Source organism: Oreochromis niloticus, linkage group LG12 (assembly GCF_001858045.2).
Source record: "Oreochromis niloticus isolate F11D_XX linkage group LG12, O_niloticus_UMD_NMBU, whole genome shotgun sequence".
NCBI lineage: Eukaryota > Metazoa > Chordata > Actinopteri > Cichliformes > Cichlidae > Oreochromis > Oreochromis niloticus.
Window position 1 is genome coordinate 28,733,775 of NC_031977.2, and position 21,863 is coordinate 28,755,637.

Here is a 21,863-nt window from a genome sequence, read left to right on the forward strand (position 1 = left end):
AGGGGGATGGCAACCTCATGGGCTCTTTTTAAAGGGGTGCCTGTAGCTGATATTTGTGCGGCAGCTAGTTGGGCATCACCGCACACTTTTGTGCAGTTTTATCGGTTGGACGTTACAGCCCCTTCGGTGGCTCATACTGTCCTTTCTGCTGGGTCTACCACTCACTAAGGAAGTGGTGGCCCGATTCCGGTTCGGTGGCTGCTCTGCGGGGCGTGTATATATGTCCCATACTTATGTGTTGTACCGAGTGAATCGACTGAAAGGGAATGAATAGTTATGTCTATAACTTCTGTTCCCTGAAGGAGAGGAACGAGGTACAACACAAGGTGGCCCCACTGAGCAGTTTGGCTCGGTGAAGAGCGGCTATCGAACTGAGGGATGACCGTGATGACAGCGGCTATATGTGCAGGCGGGGCCGTGCACGTGTCATCACACGTCATCTGCCTTAAAGGCGTGAATAAAGGTTTCTTCAGCCAGGACACGCGAGGGCGTGATATCCCATACTTATGTGTTGTACCTCGTTCCTCTCCTTCAGGGAACAGAAGTTATAGACATAACTATTCGTTTTATCGAGCATGCATCGGTGTGGACTTAGGACAGCTATATATCCCAGAATGCATTTCGTCCAAAACTCAACAGCGGACTCCCGGCACATCGTTTTCAACCCCCCCCCCCCTCGCGGACTTCTCACTACTCAGGTTAAAGCAGTGGTTCCCAAACTTTTTTTGCCAGGCCCCCCTTTTTTACAAGAAAAATGTTCGCGCCCCCTCACCACCTGAGATACTGTTTGTCCGTGATTTGAACAGGGGGAACAAATTACGGCAGGATCAGCCTGATATTATTTGTATCCCACTGTAACTTTACTGCATAAAGAGCTAACATCATGTTAGCTCTTGATTTTTAGTTCACAAACACTTCTTGTAATAACTAACTACTCCTGACATTTAATGTCAGGAGTAGTTAGTTAATACAAGAAGTGTTTGTGAACTAAAAATCAAGAATGTGGGATACTGTTTGTCCGTGATTTGGAGAGCACAGCCCGTGCTTTGGACATTTAGTAACATGTCCAAAATGTCAGGAGTAGTTAGTTATTACAAGAAGTGTTTGTGAACTAAAAATCAAGAATGTGGGATACTGTTTGTCCGTGATTTGGAGAGCACAGCCCGTGCTTTGGACATTTTAGTAACATGTCCAAAATGTCAGGAGTAGTTAGTTATTACAAGAAGTGTTTGTGAACTAAAAATCAAGAATGTGGGATACTGTTTGTCCGTGATTTGGAGAGCACAGCCCGTGCTTTGGACATGTTAGTAACATGTCCAAAATGTCAGGAGTAGTTAGTTATTACAAGAAGTGTTTGTGAACTAAAAATCAAGAATGTGGGATACTGTTTGTCCGTGATTTGGAGAGCACAGCGCGTGCTCCCGACGCAGGGAAACTAATTTTGCAGGGGAGACCTACCTTGGCACTTGTGCAGGTGAAGCCAAAGGGAAGATATGCTTCACCATATTTTCTTGTCTTTGGCTGGGAAGGAAGTTGGTTTGGAAACATATTTGGCGATGCTTCATCTCCTGCTTTGCGTTTGTGTGGGAGCCCCGTCAAAAACCTGTCCACAGTGTCCAAGCGCTCTTTTTTTTAAAAAAAATTTCGTACCGCGCCCCCCCTGCAATGGGGGGCGGGCCCCACACTTTGGGAACCTCTGGGTTAAAGAAACCCCAGCAGCTGTCTATAGTATTGAGTGTCCACTAGAATAGAAATAAAACCGTTCTAACATCTCACCTGCTTGTTTTTATTAAGGTATGTACACGTATGTACATGTACACTATTTTTATTAATAGAGGTTTCACTACTGAGGTTAAAAATGATATATAAGTCACTTAGATCACTTCTAAATGTTAATGTTTGGTTTATTTCAGTGTTTTATTTGTTCCTGAGTAAACCGGTTTGGCTGTGATTACAGTTAAGCTTCATAACATGTTACTCACAGTTAAATTAGGAGGGGACGGCCTTAAAAACTCCGGACCTGTGACATCATCACGTACGCAGGTGTTCCAGTTGTACATATCGCGAGTCCGTGCTCGCGTTCTCGGCGGGTACGTACTCCCGTGCGTTCTCGGCGAGTACGTACTCACCGAGAACGCCAGTACGTACTCGCGTACTTGGGCATTGATAAACGGCCAATGAATACCTGGGGGGATGTACCAATGTGAGAGGGGTGCTGCGGAATAGTCCAAGTGATCGCTGCTTTAATTTCCCGGTCAACTATACATAAATTGCACGTAGACACGATTTTTTAAAGCTGGTGAACTAGACCAAGTCATTGATAACAAGTGAACAATAAATCTACTTTCTCTGGTACTTTATACCCGATCAGTTGCAATGCAATTTAATGCTCAACTACAAATTGATGGTTTTTGATGGTGACTGGAGCCGAATGATCGTCAACTATAAATAGACGTTTTCTCGACGTTGTTGTTGTCACCTGGTCGACTACAAATAGATCAAATATCAATGACAAAAAAACAACAGTAAATCAACATTGTTACAACGTCCCTATAGTAAGACCGTCGGTTTACCACAGTATTTCAATGTTGTTACAACATTGGCATTTCAACCCCGACCATATACGACGGTTCGGATGAAAAATCAACATAGATTCAATGTCGTCTTGCTATCTGGGTATCTATCCTAGACAGGCTTGGTGTTGCAGGACTGACATGTTATTGTTTCTATTAAAACTAAATGTACACATTGAAACAAAAATAATTGTGCGCGCAGAGTGAAACATTTTAATATTGTCATAATTTCAGGCAGCTATGCCTCAACATCAGACCAATTTTGTTTAATGTGAATCACTTGGTTTCTTTCACTCCCTCAGGTGGGAGGTAGCACGGAGGCTTTTCTTAAGGCTGGCCCCACTCAGCCATTCGTCCTGTGTGTTGGAGAAAGAAAGAACATCATCCAGAGTTTCTACATTGTCCTAGATCAAAAGGTCATTCCCTGTGTGACACAGATGGGAGTTGCAGGTTTTGACAAGGCAAAACTTTTCAAGGCACATTTTTTATTTGCTGTGTCCTTTGACAAGGCATTGAACAACTTCTACACATTCATCCAGACCACCGTGTATGGCATTGATGTTGGCAGTGTGAAGGAGAGTCCTCGGGTCAGGGAAACAAGAGGAAGTCTTCATTGTACAGTTTAAAGATATCCACTATTCAGCACTTTGACTGGAAATGTTCATCTGTTACATTTGCAAGATACACCACACAAGTTGCTCAGTGTTATTTAGACATTTGAAGTTCCAGCATGGTTTGTACCCAGGAAGGTTTTTACGTTTGACCTGTGGAGAGCCTGGATGTTCATTTATCTTTCGCACGTACTCTGATTACAAGCGGCACTTACTCCGAGCACATGGAGACTGTCTTCACTCTGAGGTCATCAATACTTTTGAGCCTGTACCTAACAGTGTTGGGTAAGTTACTTTAAATTAGTAACTTAGTTACATTACTAGTTACTTCTCTAAAAAAGTAACTCAGTTACTTCAAGTTACTCGTTACTTTCAAAGTAACTAGTTACTAGGGAAAGTAACTTTGGTTTTACTCAGACTTCTCTTGTTAATGTGTTGCTTCTGTAACTGGATACCCAGCCAGACTGCCAGTCTTCTAGCTTGCTTACTTGCCACAAGTGCACTGTGCCACCTACCAATAGAAAGGAAAAAATAATGTGCACATTTCCACGAGAGAAATTCCACGCCTGGACCGTCGTTGACCGCCGCCATGATTCTAGCCTGCTTTTTACATCCAACACAAAAACTGCAGTCGTGGTCCTTTTGATTGTACTCAGAACTTGGAAATTCTGCCTTCTGAATAGGAAGATGTAGGTAACACCAGACTGCAGATGAGCTGCATACAGAGCTGGACTGGGACAAAAAAATCGTCCCGGGCATTTTGACTAGAGACCGGCCCACCATTATAGGAAAAATCATAAAGCCTTTGAATGAAAATAAACACTGTTGTGACAGTGATGTACACTGTTCTGATGGTATATATGTATCAACCTATCAATTGTTTGTTGTAAGACTCAGATAATTATTTTTTTTTTAAAGCGAGACATTTTAAATGAGAATAATAAAGAAAAGTATTTCCTTGTGCCCCCCCCCCCTTTCCCTGTTAATGCCCTACCTGCCCCCTGGCAACACTTTGCTAGACCCGCCCCTGCACAGTTACCAGCTGTCAGCTACTTAGAAAAGGATCCTGGTGTTATTTGTCTCTCAGAAACAGTTCATAACTTCCCTTCAACTCATCCATGTCACCTAAAAGGTAACCCTGTTTCTCCATCACCTGTTCAGCTCTGATGATTCAGTAAGGACATCTCCTGGTTTCATCTGCATGTTTCCCTCTCACCAGATAACCAAACCGATATCATGACCAGCAGCTTTACAGCTGTGGCTCCAGCAAACATCAGGTGATACTAGAAATTAATATTAAATAAATTCTAACAACAGCTGACCAAGCTTAAACGTGCTGCTGTTGTTTAACGCGACATCCGCTGGTTTCCTCTTTCTGGCGCAAAGTGGGCGATAAATAAACAAGAGAGAAAAGCCGATTAGCTGATCATTGATCAGTTTCGTGATTGAAGTAGAAACAGGAGAGAATGAGAGAAGAAGAGGCAGCTGTGCAGCTTCAGCTTTGTGTCTTTTTCATTGTAGCTGAAGTCCGGGACAAACTGCGGTCCTTTTCACCTCAGTACGAAACGCGTAATATTTTCTCTGAATACCAGACGATTCTGTTTTTTACGGGACGGTTGGCAACTCTAATAATTAACCTTATGAACCAAATAAAGTTCAACATCAGTAACATAGCACCCACCCAGCTGTATAGAAACTCCGTCATGCTAGCTAGCACGCAGTACGAAAATGTCAGCATACCGAAAATAAACTCCACCTAAACTTGGTTTATATCTGACTCCGATAGACCGCAGGTCATAACTTCTTACCTGAAGTTCAGTTCACCTGACACGCGGACCGGCGGCCGCTTCGGGTCTCTCCTCTTGCCTCCCTTTTCCTTCATCCACCTGCTGGCTTCCACCACTTGCTAATGTTATTGAATCTGTGGAAGCTCCGCGATATCCACCACACGAAGTAACGAGTAACGAGCCTATCTAAATCCCAGTAACGAGTAACGCGTTCCTGGTTTTGGCATAATAACTAGTTACCGTACTCGTTACCACAATAATAACGTTGTTACTGTAACGCGTTACTTAATAACGCGTTAGTCCCAACACTGGTACCTAATGATGGAACCTCTGTTTCACAGCCTGTAAATGTGGCCACATTTACAGGCTGTGAAACAGAGGCTCATCCCATGACAATTACTACACAGGTTCCAGTTGAAAAAAGGCAAATACTGAACATGTGCAGCTCTGTTATTGCTCAGGTACAATCATCAGGAGTTCCTGAAAGTACTGTGCAGTGTTTAGTTGTTTCATTGGAGGAACTGGTTAATGACATCCATGCACATGCAAAACAATCTGTTGTTGACTGTTTGTCAACTGATACATCCCAACTTGATATCTGTATCATGGTATGTTTGTTCTGGTGTTGAAAATAAGATGCCTTTGTTCAGTAAGATTGTCAATATAATTGTTAGATTGCAATGCTTATCTTCTAACTTGTAAGGCTTCAACAGTATATTTCAATGAGCACTTAAATGCATTTGTTATTGAGGATGGATTAGATGTCTTTGCACTGATCTCTGTAGATGATCTGGTGTACTATAGACCTTATGATAGGCAATTTTCAAATGGCACTGATGACAAAATGTACATTGTCCCATACTGTAATTTTGTATAACTTGTTTATTTGTGCTGTATCAGAATACAAAGTATTTTGGAACGTTAATGTCTTGTATTTCTTTGTAATGGGTAGATGTTAGGGTAGGGCTGTTCGATATAACAATATATATCGGATGACGATATAAAAACGTCTATAGTTTCATTTTACGCTATCGTTTGTTTCGTGGTGTCGCAAAATAAACTGTTTACGGCAATATTTTTCACCGTTTTGATGGGTCACTGTAGTGGCTATATTAATTTCTTAAAGTTCTCTCTTTCTCCTATATTTAATATAACCACACTACGGACGGACAAGCGCCTGTTTTTATGCGTTGTGGTTAGCAACAACAACGGTAACACCACCTCGTGTCACGCTTGTTTATGTTCCACATAAACCTTTCACAATAAAGCTCAAGATCCTGTTGAGACTTTTCAAAATAAACTAAATCACGTGAAAGAGCAGATTATTTACGGATGAGAAGTAAAAAAAAAGAGCCGCCAGGTGCTAAAAAATAAACCTTAGACTCAAACGTTAGAACAGGCTTTTCCCCGCAGCACGCCGTGTAATAAATACACACAAAGAAAACGGCGGCCGTTACAACTTATGTCTAAAAATGTATCGTTTCATGCATCTGTTAAAACACTGGACTTCAGCTACATGACGCGCAGCTGGAAACACTTCCCGCAAGTCGAGCTGCCCGAGATTCACAGAATTTACAGAAAATGTTAAATTTTTGTGATTTATATCGTTATCGGGACGATAGAATTCTTATATCGGGATATGAGATTTTGGTCATATCGCACAGCCCTATGTTAGGGGTTACTTGTAGCAGTAGAGATATCAGAGATTAATGGGAGTTTATTGTAACCTGGTAGTATTAATGATTTGACTGACACTAGTGTTAGTGTTAGAAAATTAACACTATTCAGTGTTGAATTTTTAAACACCAGGGCTAGTGTAAAGTACTACCAACACTATTCGGTGTTAATTTTTTAACACTTAACACCAGTGTAGAATATTTTTGACACTGGTCAGTGTAACTCAGTGTTAATCTTTAACTCTGTGCAGTGTTAAAATAACACTAGCTCATTGTTAAAAATATAACACTTTGAAAAGTGTTAATTTAACACTCAAAAGAGTGGACACATATAGACACTTTTCTAGTGTTAAATTTAACACTCACAGTGTCAATTTGACACTGGCGATTTTGCTGTGTAGTGATAGTAAAGTTGACTGTACTGAAGAAACAAGACTGATTTCTAACCTGTACCAGTGGCTGCGGATGACCCAGGTCAGTGGCGGTCCTAGCCTGTTTGGCGCCCTGGGCGAACACTCCCGCTGGCGCCCCCCCCCCCAACACACACACACACACACACACACACACGCACACACACAAAACATGTTAAGGATTGTACATTAACATAAAACTGTTGTCCACACACACATATGAAGAGAGAGAGAGAGTATGCATAATATGCAAACGGCTACCAAACAGCCATCATAATTCGTCATATGAGAACAGGACAAATCAACAATTGACAATGACTAATTAATATTAAAATCTGTAACATAATGTATTGTTTGGAGTTTAGTCTGTTACTGTTACTATTTTTACCATTTCTTCTTGGGGCAACTGCAACCCACATTATTTCCTTAGGGATTAATAAAGTATTCTGATTCTGATTGTTTCAGGATGACCTGCCATTATCCAATGACACATCTGGTTACCTGCATCTTTTGCTCGTTTCTCCTCCTCTTCTTTTCTCTTTTTTCTTAACTGAGCACCTATTGGCTTTGAACTTTTCTTGTCCATCTTCCATTGGTTTTAATTTTGCACTCCAGTATGAACACCCATCCCTCAACCAGAGGATCACCACAACATAACCTACACTTTAGTTCACAGATGAACTTTGTCTAGGGTGTATTTCTGGGATTTCGCACAACCCAGAATTCAAATCATGAATACATAATGGGCTTGGATTTACAACATTATGAATGAAATGTGCTCTATTTGGAAGCAGCAGGTCTCCCTCCCCTTTCGACGGGTTATGTGTGAGACTTTAAATCATCAAACTGTAAATTATAAATTTTAAATTGTTATTGATCCCTTTACCCCGAGTCCTAAAGTGTATATTTATTTTCTTACTCTACTATATTTATTGTTCGTTTATTTGCACTGCTGTAACTGGAGCCTCGTCGTCTCGTCTCTCTATATACTGGACTGTATGTAGCGGAGATGACAATAAAGTTTACTTTGACTTCAGCAGCGCGCAGGCGTACCGAGGGCTCTCGCGCTCAGTTTTCGTGTATAGAATTTCGAAAAAACATCGGTGCAAATTATAAGTCTGTATCATGATGTCTGGTGTTTTCGTGTTTGTTATTTTGTTTTTATTTTGTTTTATTTTGCGAGTTGGTTATTAGATGCTGCTCCAGCCAGCCAGAGAATCCCCCGCCGCCCCACCCTCTCCTCCCTGTGCCGCAAGCAGCAGGCGCACCTCGCAAACGGAGGGCGCCCTTACTCCCAGCAAATGGGCAATAGAAAACCGATTGGTGCCTATGACATTCCCAATATGCGCTGGCTGCCGTCGGGGCAGCATGAGTACGAGCATTTTTTTTTTTTTTTTTTGCCGATGCCCGTGATGCCGCCCCCCATCACGATGCCGCCCCGGGCAACCGCCCGTGTCGCCCGTATCTAAAACCGCTACTGACCCAGGTCTTTCTCTGTCTGCCTCTGGTTCCAGGAGGCATTATTAATTAAGTATAATATTAAGTATATCTTGTGACACATGCACAACACAGCAGGATTGTTGATGTGTGTAGGACTGCTGTATGACACTTCAGCTCACCTCATTATATACTCTACCTTTAACTCTTGTGCCCATGGGCTTTATGTCAGAACTTGTTGGTGTGGAAAAAGATTTCTGAAGTTTGATTTTTGTTTTTAATCAGTTTGCAATGAAAACATATGTTTGCCTTTGCAGTGTTACACCATTCATGGTTTGGAGTTATCCAGAGTGACGATCAACTCGAGTCAGCTAATTCTATACGACACCTTGGATTAAACCTGAAAATGAAGTCATTGACTATAACACCAGGTAATGTGATAATATACCCCTCATCTTTCTCTGTGCACTACATAAACTATACCAACACGTTCTGTCATTACAGAAGTGTGGCAGCAGTCTGAAAATTGTTCTGTATAATGAAAATTTAGTCAACATCAAGTGCAAGGTTTAGCCAGTAGTTTAAAGATGGTTAGGTTTTGCTTAATAATGCATATGATGCAGCTCTGCTTAGAGCCCGTGTGACACCTTACTTGGCCAGATTTTCAGGTGTTAGTGAGGAGGATGTGAAGGGTCACCATAGTTCTCTAAGAGTAAATGTTGAACAATCGGAGTCAAAAAAAGGAATAAATTATTAGACCCAAATGTTTTCTAAACTTTTGACTCATCAAAGTAGCCACGTTTGGGAGATATAGCAGCTGAACACACCCGTTGCATTCTTTCTACAGTAGAAATCAAATATTCTTCAGAATGTTCTTCCCATATTTGTTGCACAAGTTCCCATAAATGTGTGGAACTTGTAGGTTGCTTTGCTTTCACTCTTCAGGCCAGTTCATTGCAAACCAGCTTGATGGGGTTTAAGTCTGGAGGCTGTGCTGGCCACTCCATGTTTCCGAGCTTACCATCTTGTTTCTTTTTTCCTGAGGTAGTTTTGGCATAGCTTGGACCTATGTTTTGGGTCATTATCTTGCTGTAGGATGAACCCCTGACCAACTAGGCGCATACCAGAGGGTACTGCATGGTGCTGCAGAATGTTGTGGTAGCCGTTTTGGTAAAAATTCCTGCATGATGAACCCAATTTCAAATCAATTTTCATCAATCCATTATACTTTCTTCCAGTCTTCAGTAGTCCAATGGTGGTGGCCCAGGCAAGCCTCTTTACTAAGATTTCAGAATAAGACAATGGCTTTCTTGCTGCAACTCGTCCTGTCAAACGTGCAGCTCGAAGTCTTCTCTTCACATTTGCAACTGAGACTTACAGCTTAATAGTGGTCGTAGTAAGTGTTTGAACACATGTCTAGTATGAGCCTATCAGCTGTTAACTCTCAGAAACCTGTCCTCTGATTCAGTTGTGGCTTTGGGTCTGCTAGACCTCTTTCTGTCAGTTTGCTCCAGTTTCTGAGTGCCTTTTGATGGTAAAGGAAACTGTACTCACTGACATCTTGACTTTCTTTGCAACTTCTCTGTAGGAAAGACCTGCACTTTGAAGTGTTATGATGGTCTGTCCCACTTCCATTGTTAATTGCCTTTTTCTCACCAATTTTTTAGAAACGCAGTACTTTCTGCAGCACGAAACTGTTCAGGTGATGCTCACGAGGGTGTGGTATCACAGTGTGTTCCAACAGTGACAGACAGGGTAGTTGTAATTCAGAAAAGTTGGAACACCTGTAGCTTTCAAGGCTTGATCAACCTCCACTGCTCTAGAACAGCTTTAACTTGTTAACCCATTTTGTGTTCCCTGAAAAAGGCCTTTTTGTATAATTCTGAAATGGACGTTATTTATTTTATTATTATTATTATTATATTTTTTATTTTTGGCAGTTCAACAGTTACCTTTGTACCATTTCAAGCTATTCATTAGATTTGAACAACATAAATTGCAATAAATAACAGAAAAATTGGGGTATTCTAAAACTTTTGAATGGTAATGTATTTTAAACACATAATTGACAGAGACCAACAGATATTGAAACTACATCATGGTCTGGTTGTCTTGTATACCCTGAAATTAATTTTTTGCATGACATTTGGACAAAAGGGTCCAAATGTCATAATACAGTAATCTCACTTTATTTCGCTCCGATGTCCTCCTAAAGGATTTTATTTTGATCATCTTAATTGCACTACAGTGGTCCCTCATTTATCGCCGTAGTTAGATTCTAAAAATAACCCGCGATACATGAAATCCGGGAAGTAGCCAACTTTATTTTTTACAATTATAGATGTTTTAAGGCTGTAAAACCCTTCACTACACACTTTATACACTTTTCTCAGACAGGCACGAACATTTTCACTTTTATTTCTTGTTTAAACACTCTCAAACTTAAAACCTTCGTAGACAAATAAGTCCAGTGTTATAGAATGAAACCAAACGCATCTGCAGGTGCCTCTGACGGCGCAAAATGTTTCGTTGACAATGTTGTTTGTTTGGGAGAAAACTTACAAACGTACAGTACAGCACTTCACACACTGCTAGAGATCGAAGATTTATGTAAATTTGACAAGCTGAACACATTCTCTACTGGACAGGAGACATGGCACAAGATTGATTGACAATGGTCTACAGCCAATCAGGATGCAGAAGACAATGCGCTATAAAAAAAAAAAGCCTGCAACGTTGCACAGAAAAAAATCTGCGAAACAGCGAGGTGAACCGCATTATAGCGAGGGACCACTGTATTTGTAATTACCCGAACCAATCGTGCTTTTACCATTAAAGATTGCCCCTTGTTGGTTTTATTATTATTATTATTATTATTATTATTATTATTATTTATCTTCTTTTTTTTTTGTTTTTTTTTTTGACCTGTGTGTATATTTATAGTATCCTTCTTATGCTATTCATGCATGTATTATTTTCAGACATATGGAGGTTATGTCACCCCCCTCTCTTCCTCATCATTAATGTTCTAGTCCAACATCTACTTGGGCGTGACCTAACCAATTAACCAATACCTACTTATGATATGTCAGCTGACCTATCTGTGAAGTTTTGACTGGTTAATTTGAATTTTTTTCTTCTGTTTCCTGTCTTGTATTTAAGCTATTTTTTTTACAGTGTTTCACTATGACCCTGATGAAGGCCACAAGCCGAAACGCGTTGGTCAATTATTAAAGCTGTTCTTCGTTTCTCAAGTGTTGCTGGAGTTCCTGCTTTTTTAATTCTTTCATCTTCTCCATGCACCTTGGAAGCAGGTGAAGTTGTGCCAGGATTTTTTGCTGTGATTTACCACTAGGTGGCAGCACATTACTGGAAAGTCTTAATATAATATTGCTACCAACCCCTCTCTTGGCGTAGAAAGAGAGTCACCATTTGCCCTGACTTAAGCAAATCACATACAGCAATTGTTTTTGTATGAAGTTTCCCACAAAAAGCTACCTTAGCAAACAAATATCAACTGGCAGGAACAGGTAGCAGTCTAAAAAAATCTTATTATTCAAGGATCATTGATTCATTTTAATCTTGAAGAGCTGTGTGCAGTGATGGAAAGCTGCTCCAATGTTATTTTCTTCTGAACTGAGCATGGTGTCGTTCTGGGAGAATCTAGTGGTGACAACGGGGCCACCACTGGGACAGCAAACAGTCCCATCAAAGGGACTGTTTGCTGCAAGATTCACTGGTTGCTTCTCCATATTCTGTAGCTATAGTTCATGTTGAAAGTAAAACAGATTAATTTATCAAGTTCTAACCAATAAGAAAAGCTTGAGATATCTTCCTGTTTACTGCAGCTGCTCCACGGGATGGTGGTGGATACATCGGTAGTCTTTCCCCACCGTCTGGGCCCCCCTCACAAACTGACCCTGAACAAGCTCACAGCTGAATACCTCAGAAGGATCATTCAAGAGAGTGGTGGGTTACCACCATGCAAATGGTTTATCCGTTATTATAATATCATTACATTCCAAATAAAGATGACTTATTAATATGACTTATAACATTGAATGCCACAGACTCGTGCAGCAGATATCAGATTTATTTCTGAAGATGTTGATTTCAATTGCATTGAAATTTTAAAAAATGATTTTATTTTTTTTTCCCCTTAGTTTGTGGTCATGACACTGCAGAAGATGCTACTGCCTGTATGGAGCTGATGCTGTGGAAAGTGAAAGAAGATGGAAAATTGAAAAAATGATGAAAATAAAATTATTCCTGTACAATTCATATGGGGGGAGGGGGAACAAATACTAGCTGTGATTCAAATGTATTTGTGTAAACCTCTTTCAGGACATGGAGGGCAGTTTGGTTTGTTAATGTGATTTATGTTAATGAGTTCTGTATGTAAAAGTTCAATTTGGAGCCCATCTTCCATATTTGTATAAATGTTGACCACATGTAGTGCCAAGAGGACCTAAAGTGGTGACTTTTCATGAGTATTACTCAAGTAAAGGCATAGAATGAATTTTGTGAGTTTTCTTCTCGGGGAGGGGGAAGCAAAATTCAACAACCAATCAGCATTCGGTTTTTAAAGTGAGATTAATTTCAGGTACACTTCTGCAAACTGGTACACCTGTCTTCAGTTAAAGTAATTAGTGGTGATACATAAATAATAAAATGATGGGAAACTCAACATACATGAAAGAAAGTCTCATGTAGGTAACAAATATTGCCCCGGCCCAACACTCACAGCACCTGTTCCAGATGTTATTCAGCTTTCCTTTTTGCCTTTCCTTTCCTGACACAGCACCTGTGCAGGCAGAAACTGCAGGTCTTGATGAAGATGAATATGATGAGTAGAACCATAGTGAGGACGAAGCCCAGGACATCCAGGCTGTGATACTGGTACCAGGTGAGCTCATGGGCCTGGACCCTCAAGTGCTTGGCCCCTTTGTTTCTCAGTGTGAACTCGATCCAGAATACTGCCTCTTCCAGAGCACTCATGGGTCTGTCGTGGTGGATGCTGGACAGCCGCATAGCATTTTCTTTGTACCTGTGAATGTGTGTATAAATGAGAAAAAAAATTGCAAAAATCAATATTATCCTGAATTAATAAAAAAGACCTTGAGACCATAAAAACTCTAGAAAATTGTTTACACAGGTCATTAAAGTTCAGCTCAGCAGGGCATTCTTGTGTTAGCTGGCTCCAAGAAAAATGGTTTAAGGTAGAGTATTCATGTTTTATACTCTGAGCCTGCTCCATTTTTTTTCTTTAAAGCCTGTTTTCAGTGCCTAATTTAAAGTGCACATAGTTCAGTGAACTCACGATTTGTCATTGATGACTGTGTTGACTGCATCTCTAAGGTCCTCAGCTGTGATGAAGTTCAAATTGAGAATAACTGCAGCTCCTTTTTCCTTCATATGGACCATGTTGTCTGGCTGGTCAAGAAACATGGGTATGCCCACCATGGGAACACCGTGGTAGATGGCTTCATAAATCCCATTTGTGCCTCCGTGAGTGATGAAAGCTCTAGTTTTAGGGTGACCTAACAAATGCCAAATAACCGTGTAACATTGAAAGTTAGTTTTCTACATGTGGACAACAGGAGGATTTTAATTACCCAGAATAACTGCTTTGAGCTGAGATTGATTTGCAGATTTTATAACTTACATGCATTTAACTAATCTTTAGTGCAACCTCTTCGAGAAAAAGAACTAACCCAGAGGTTCCCAAAGTGTGGGGCCCGCCCCCTAGGGGGGGGGGGGGGCGCAGAGCCATTGCAGGGGGGGGCGCGGCAGTGTTGCCAACTTAGCGACTTTGTCGCTATATTTAGCGAGTTTTCAGACCCCCTAGTGACTTTTTTTCTTTAAAAAGTCGCTAAAAAAAGACGTGAAAGCGCGTATCGCTTTTACTCTCAACAAGCAGCGGGTGCTGTAACACAGCCAGTTCTTCTTTTACTCTTATGCTGTTTTGTGGATCACAAGGTTTAAAACTACTTATAAACACACACACACAAAGTAACTCCACCAGAGTGCCTATTTCGGATCACTTTTGCCAGTCCAAGCCCGGGTAAAGGAGCAGGGTTGGAATTGTGACATTAAAAAAAACAATAATTGCTAAAAGAAATTTAATTTGTAGTTCTAAATAAACTAAATGCATTTAGGACGTTTTTTACTCACTTTATGTCTCTTCCACGGTGTTATTTCTCTCTCCAACAACATAAGTTACAATTATATTAGCATGAATTATGCAAATTAGGTGATGACGTCATTTAGCGACTTCTAGCGACTTTTAGGACAACCAATAGCGATTTTCCTTACTGAGGAGTTGGCAACACTGGGGTGCGGTATGAAAAGAAAAAAAAAAGAAAAAAGAAAGCTTGGACACTGCTAGCATAATGGACAGGTTTTTGACGGGGCTCCCACACAAACGCAAAGCAGGAGATGAAGCATCGCCAAATATATTTCCAAACCAACTACCTTCCCAGCCAAAGACTAGAAAATATGGTGAAGCATATCTTCCCTTTGGCTTCACCTGCACAAGTGCCAAGGTAGGTCTCCCCTGCAAAATTAGTTTCCCTGCGTCGGGAGCAGCGCTGGGCTCTCCAAATCACGGACAAACAGTATCCAACATTCTTGATTTTTAGTTCACAAACACTTCTTGTAATAACTAACTAGTCAGGAGTAGTTAGTTAATACATGATGTTAGCTCTTTATGCAGTAAAGTTACAGCGGGATACAAATAATATCAGGCTGATCCTGCCGTAATTTGTTCCCCCGGTTCAAATCACGGACTAACAGTATCCCACAGCTGTTTATGTTTTTGAAACCATTTTGCACAGAGAGGCATTTTTTGAAAAATGTATTGACAGCAATGTTGAATATTATTACACAGGGAAGAAAAAAAAACAACTACACGTAAAATAATTACACCATGACGCCTCTGCCTTTCTAAATGGAGGGACAGTAACTGCGTGTGTATATGTAAGCGTGTAAAACCTGAAGATAATCAGATTAACAGTAACAGTATTTTGTCTCTGCCATTCTGCAATTCATCTCATGTAAACAATAACGTGGTGCACAGCGTGACGTGAAAAGAGGCACAAGTTGCGTGACGAACTCTGTATTCCTCGTCCACACATAAAAGCAAAAAAAGGAGTTTTAAATAATCTCCGTTTTCGGTGAATCGCAACGCCGTTTACGTGTGGACGAAAGACCCAAACGCATAGAAACAGCTGCGTTTTCAAAAATACCCGTGTAGGTGTGGACGCAGCGTAAAAGAGTTAGTAGTATATTTTATTACTACCTGTAATTTATTGCCGTTTACTTGTATTTGCTTAATTGTTTACTAAACGTTTGAGGTGTGAAATAAACCGCAATGGAGCAAAATATGGGTGTGTGTGTTTGGAGGATGTGTTTGTGCGGGGGGGGGGGGGGGCGCGAACATTTTTCTTGTAAAACAAAGGGGGGCCTGGCAAAAAAAGTTTGGGAACCACTGAACTAACCAGAGTAGATTTACACAGGGTGCAATATGTAATCAAGATCACATCTGTTAGAAAAGTAAATAATTTATCACATTTCCTTGTGTTAATAAACAGAATGCTCACAACCTGCATTTAATTTTAAATGCACGTTTAATTTATGTTATTGCACTTTTAAGAACTTCTGTGGTTGGTAGCAGGTTTACGTACCCAGGAGGTCATTCTGAGGGATCCAGTCATATATTCTAATGTTGGCACTCAAGGCTTCTGGTTTTTCTCCTCTGTACCTCCACAGCACCTATAAAAATAACACGTCTTAGCTTGCATGTTTTTTTTCTGTGGTAGTATACTTACAGCCCAACTTTAAGTAATATATCACAAAATATTATTCCTTCTATTTCCTGAAGAAAATGCAGTGTGAATGCTGATAGTTGAATGTTTTGAGCTGGAATGTCATGATTGTTGAATGTTCAGTTAAAAATGTTGAATGAGCTGAAGAAGAGAATTTTTCACCTGAAAATAAAAGTGCAAAACTGTTGAAAGATGACACAGAAGAAGTTTCAAAATGAAAGTAGCTAAACATGTTTAAAATACACATTAGAAAAAGCTGAGTAATGACAAAAGAAAATTTAGAGTCAGAAAACATCTGAATGAATATTGAAATCTGATATTCTTTAAATGACTTGGAAGTACATATGCGAAGTGTCAAAAAGAAAAACTTGAATCAGAACTAATCTGGATGAGTGTTGACAGCTTATATTCCTTAAATTGGTAGAAGAGTGGAATTATTTTTTTAAATGCCTAAACCCAAGAATTACAAATGAAAAAAAATGAATATTTGAAGAACATCTGCTGACTGTGTGTGTGTGTGTGTGTGTGTGTGTGTGTGTGTGTGTCAGAGTAAAAACAGAGATATTAGATGAGGTTAGATGAGTTTAAATGTGGGAGAATCCACTAGTCGCTGCAGTAAAGGCCTGGCAATGCATTAAAAAGGAGGTAACCCACTGTCTTGTGATCTCCTTGAGTTCAAGACTTCAGGCTGTCATTGTCAGCAAAGGGTTTTCATTAGAAATGAACATTTTATTTTAATTTTTATTCATTGTAATTTGTCCAATTATTTTTGAGCCCCTGAAATGAAGGGATTGTGTGTGTGTTTTTTTTTAATGCTTTAGTTCCTCACATTTTCATGCAATGTATTTGGTCAACCCACTGAAATAAAGCTGAAAGTCTGCACTACAATGGCATCTGAGTTATTGTATTTCAAATTCATTGTGGTAATGTACAAAACCAAAATTAGAAAAAAGATGTATTTGTCCAAATATTTATAGACCTAACTGTATATTGAAGGGTCTGAAATATGAAAAACTACTCAATGCTTTGCTCAAATTGATTACAGCTGAAACAAAGATTATCCTCTGACCTTTTGTGGGATCTGAGCGAGGCCTGAGGCTATCATGTTTGCCTTCTCCTTGGTGATGTTGTTGATCATGGATCCTAAAGTGAAGATCACAATGCCATCATCTCCAGAACTCTGCACAAATTCCTCCAGATCCTGTAACAAGTCAAATATTATCCCACTGCCAGCCAACCAGCTGTTTTTGCATTTTTGGTCAACATTTTGATGGCTTCACTGCTCCTGGCAGGAATATTCTGTGATGTAATGATTAATCAGATGGTAATAGTTGAGTGTCCTTACCTCTGGTAAAAGTTTAGCAGGTCTGCAGTGGATCCCACCAACATATTTGAAATTGGGGAGGAAAGGACGAGGGAATTCAAAATCCCAGTAGGTTCGGATTAGCCAGATGTCTGCTTTGCTCATCAACTCACAGGCACTTGTGGGAGTTCCTGTTGCAATGCATGAGTAATGGACATCAATGTATCACCAGTAGATAAAACTGAGGTTATTGTACTCGGCCCTGAAAATCTTAGAAATGTGGTATCTAACCAGATTCTTACTCTGGATGGCATTACCTTGGCCTCCAGTAACACTGTGAGGAACCTTGGAGTCATTTTTGACCAGGATTTATCCTTCAACGCACATATTAAACAAATATGTAAGACTGCTTTCTTCCATTTGCGCAACATCTCTAAAATTAGAAATATCCTGTCTCAGAGTGATGCTGAAAAACTAGTTCATGCCTTCATTACTTCCAGGCTGGACTACTGTAATTCATTATTATCAGGATGTCCTAAAAACTCGCTGAAAAGTCTTCAGCTAATCCAAAATGCTGCAGCAAGAGTCCTGACAGGGACTAGAAAGAGAGAGCATATTTCTCCTGTTTTGGCTTCCCTTCATTGGCTTCCTGTTAAATCCAGAATTGAATTCAAAATCCTGCTCCTCACATACAAGGTCTTAAATAATCAGGCCCCATCTTATCTTAATGACCTTGTAGTACCATATCACCCTATTAGAGCACTTCGCTCTCGCTCTGCAGGCCTACTTGCTGTTCCTAGAGTATTTAAAAGTAGAATGGGAGGCAGAGCCTTCAGTTTTCAGGCCCCTCTTCTGTGGAACCAGCTTCCAGTTTGGATTCGGGAGACAGACACTATCTCTACTTTCAAGATTAGGCTTAAAACTTTCCTTTTTGCTAAAGCATATAGTTAGGGCTGGACCAGGTGACCCTGAATCCTCCCTTAGTTATGCTGCAATAGACGTAGGCTGCCGGGGATTCCCATGATGCATTGAGTTTTTCCTTTCCAGTCACCTTTCTCACTCACTATGTGTTAATAGACCTCTCTGCATCGAATCATATCTGTTATTAATCTCTGTCTCTCTTCCACAGCATGTCTTTATCCTGTTTTCCTTCTCTCACCCCAACCGGTCGCAGCAGATGGCCCTGCCCCTCCCTGAGCCTGGTTCTGCCGGAGGTTTCTTCCTGTTAAAAGGGAGTTTTTCCTTCCCACTGTCGCCAAAGTGCTAGGGGGTCATATGATTGTTGGGGTTTTCTCTGTATGTATTATTGTGCGATCTACTGTACAATATAAAGCACCTTGAGGCGACTTCTGTTGTGATTTGGCGCTATATAAATAAAATTGAATTGAATTGAATAGTGTATGCAAGGCATCATATTTTCTTAATCAGAAAATTTTAAAATACTGTGTTTACATTATTAGCAAATTTTAAAAAAAGTTTTAAATCAGTGCTTCACGTCTATTTGCTCACCTTTGACATCAGAGTAATATCTGTCTAATACGTTCCAAAAAGTGTGATCAATCACGATGTCATGGAAAGCGTAGAAGAGAAAGTTCAATACTCTCTCTGAGAAGTCCATCTTATCTGTGAGTTTGCTCATAGCACCAGGCACAAAGGATGGTGGAGCAGGCATCTGACCACAATGTCTCTCCCAGTTAGTAGCTACAGAGAAGCGCAAGGAGAAGACGAGTGGGATCCCCAAAATATCTGCTACTAAGTCACTGCCAGGTTTCCAGGGGTCAGCCAAGAGAAGGTCATAATTTCCCTCTTTCAAGTTCTTCATGATGACTTCTGATTTCACCACACTGTCCAAATACTGGATACTGTACTGAAGGTTTGTCTTTGTAATGTTAATGAATCTGATGTAGATCTCCAAGTAGTTCATATAATCAATCTCGTATATGGAGAATTGGAAGAACTCTTCTAGACACTTCTTATAAGCCTCCAATGAGAAAGAGACGTTGAAGGGCTCATAGTGAAAGCGGGCGGGTTCATCGGTGTTCATGTATATTGACGAGCTCGGAACCAGTACAGTTACCTGGTGTCCTCTATCAACTAGCGTCTCCAGAACAGGCTTCATGTTTATCCAGTGGCTGCCTTCGGTGTACCACACCAAAACGTTCCCTCCATTTGCACTCCATGTCGCACAAAGTACCAACAGGATGCAGGCAGAGAGACGCAGATCCATGGTGTCTGAATGTCAGCAGGAAAACCAGCTGTGGTCTGATTCTTTGGTGAAATTATTTTAGGAAAGATAATTATTAACTCAGTAAAGCTGAACTTTTACTCACTTCTGTCGGTGATTGCACAGACAGAAGTTAAAAAAGTTAAATGGTAGCGATGGTAAAGTTGACTGTACTGAAGAAACGACTGATTTCTACGGTGGCCCCTAGAGACAAAGCACGTACAAACTCCAAAACATGTACAAACCTAAAAAAGCACGTACAAACTCCAAAACACTTACAAAACTCCAAAACAATTACAAACTCAAAACACGTACAAACTCCAAAACACGTACAAACTCCTAAGCTTGTACAAACTGCAAAGCACGTACAAATTCCAAAGCATATACAAGCTCCGAAGCATGTGCAAACTCCAAAACACAACGGAAGTGCTCCAGGACGCTAGGGGCAGTGTTGAGCTCGATTTGCAAAATACACGGCAAGTTTGTTGCAAACACATGGAGTTGGATACCGGTGGAAAACACCTGCAAGGACAGAACAACCACACTCATTTTTGTAATTATTTGAATATTGTTAAAATCTCCCAATTCTTTTAATCTTTGGGCTGAAGGAAGGACAATACTCGGTGTATAAATGCTCAATCAACAATACTTTATTTCCATATAATTCAACACTTAAGAGCATAAGAACCATCATGATGGGGAGACCTGCCTGCAGAGGGTCACAGCAAGTCTCAAAATGGTGACGGGTTACTCAGCTTCTTATAGCCTCTAGTAGCCCCCACCTAGTCGTAAAAGCCTAAACATTCACATGTTTTCTCTCACACGGCGCCTAAGTTATGACCTCGGCTCCCTGTCTTTCTGCTCTCTGTAAAGGTGGGGGCATGGAATGTAGTCTGTTTCTCCCATTATCAGTACAAGGCCCTCTGCACCCAACATTCTCTTCATGATTCAGCAGTATGAAATGTCAAGAAACAGTGTAACACATTCAACAGTGTCGAGTAATACAGGTCAATCCAATAGATCTAATGATTTTCACACTCTTTTAAGTCAGAAGTATAATGCAAACTAAAACTACATACTGATCACACACTCTATATTAAGGGGTATAATATGATCTACAGCAGTATCATAATTCAACTACTTTGATTACATATATAAGGTAACATATGATAACAGAATAATCTCACAATTCCCCCTTTTGATCTCTTTTTTAAGAGATCACTTATAACATACACTCCAGCGTTACAAGGTCCAGTTCTTCTTGGTCCTGAGGCCCTCTGTCCCCCTTTAACGGGTGGACCATATGTGGGATGACCTCTGTGTTTACGCAGTTCAGATGCAAGAAAAATTAGATTTACAACAATAACAGCAGTTACAGATGACACTCCCATCACTCCCCAATTCTCCCACAGCTTTATTTTGGTTCTACAGTTTCCCACTCCCATTTCTGGTGCCACCTTATACCTTTCAAATGTACTCAGACTAGAACCTCTGTCTAAGGAGCTTTTAACCTTTATTTTATTGCTGCAGCTACCAGTATCTTCCAGTTGGGTGATTCTCAGCTTCTTTCTTCGACCTCCGGGGTTAGACCACCCTTTAGTCTTTGCACAGATCAAGGGATTATTCTGCCCCGATTTCAAACAAAGATCTGTGTATTCTGGGGTCACTGCCGTGTCCCCCTTTTGCCAAGAACCTCTTGAACCTCGTTGGTCTGGTGTTCCTAGATTTTCGCCAACCCCTTCATGGTTATTGCTGTGTTTATGGGATCCATCTTCTCGAGGAGCCCAAACGCCATGACACTTGACCCCAGTTGCTGTCTCGGCAGTCCCTACATCTGTCTCTGCTGTGAAGGGTCCTCATATCTCCGTGTCCCCGTCTGGTGTCTGTTCCTTTCTCTGTAAGAGACAGAAAACCAAAACACCTCTCTCCCTAGCCTTGATAATCTAATATTGCTATCCATTGTTCTTCTAATGATTCAAATTTGGTTTAGAGTATCATGTTCAGGACTCTCTGACC

General features: G+C 40.6%; 1 protein-coding gene and 1 long non-coding RNA gene across 3 annotated transcripts; one reads left to right on the plus strand and one right to left on the minus strand.

Annotated features, from left to right (window-relative positions):
- Positions 1-11,824: 11,824 nt before the first annotated feature.
- On the plus strand, positions 11,825-12,870 carry LOC109204530 (uncharacterized). The gene is made up of 2 exons (XR_002064019.2): positions 11,825-12,463; positions 12,658-12,870. It is a non-coding gene; the product is annotated as an uncharacterized LOC109204530 (long non-coding RNA).
- LOC100701704 (UDP-glucuronosyltransferase 2A2) lies at positions 12,333-19,975 on the minus strand. 2 transcript variants are annotated; one of them, XM_025896952.1, is made up of 7 exons: positions 19,133-19,975; positions 17,666-17,814; positions 17,390-17,521; positions 16,180-16,267; positions 13,815-14,034; positions 13,244-13,541; positions 12,333-12,707 (listed from the first exon to the last, which is right to left on the minus strand). In XM_025896952.1, exons 1-6 carry the CDS (start codon positions 19,848-19,850, stop codon positions 13,256-13,258), a joined length of 1,593 nt encoding a protein of 530 aa, XP_025752737.1. In that variant the 5' UTR covers positions 19,851-19,975; the 3' UTR covers positions 12,333-12,707; positions 13,244-13,255. The 2 variants fall into 2 exon arrangements, with proteins under 2 accessions (XP_025752737.1, XP_019221085.1); XM_019365540.2 differs by lacking the exon at positions 12,333-12,707 and having other exon boundaries at positions 12,858-13,541; positions 19,133-19,971.
- Positions 19,976-21,863: the final 1,888 nt, after the last annotated feature.

Bases quoted from the DNA above. Each gene is read 5' to 3' on its own strand.
- LOC100701704 (XM_025896952.1), bottom strand. From the start codon at position 19,850: ATGGATCTGCGTCTCTCTGCCTGCATCCTGTTGGTACTTTGTGCGACA. The intron at 16,268-17,389 runs GTCAGAGGATAA...TTATTTTTATAG, and splicing joins TCGCTCAGATCCCACAAAAG to GTGCTGTGGAGGTACAGAGG. The intron at 13,542-13,814 runs GTGAGTTCACTG...ACACATTCACAG, and splicing joins ACAGTCATCAATGACAAATC to GTACAAAGAAAATGCTATGC.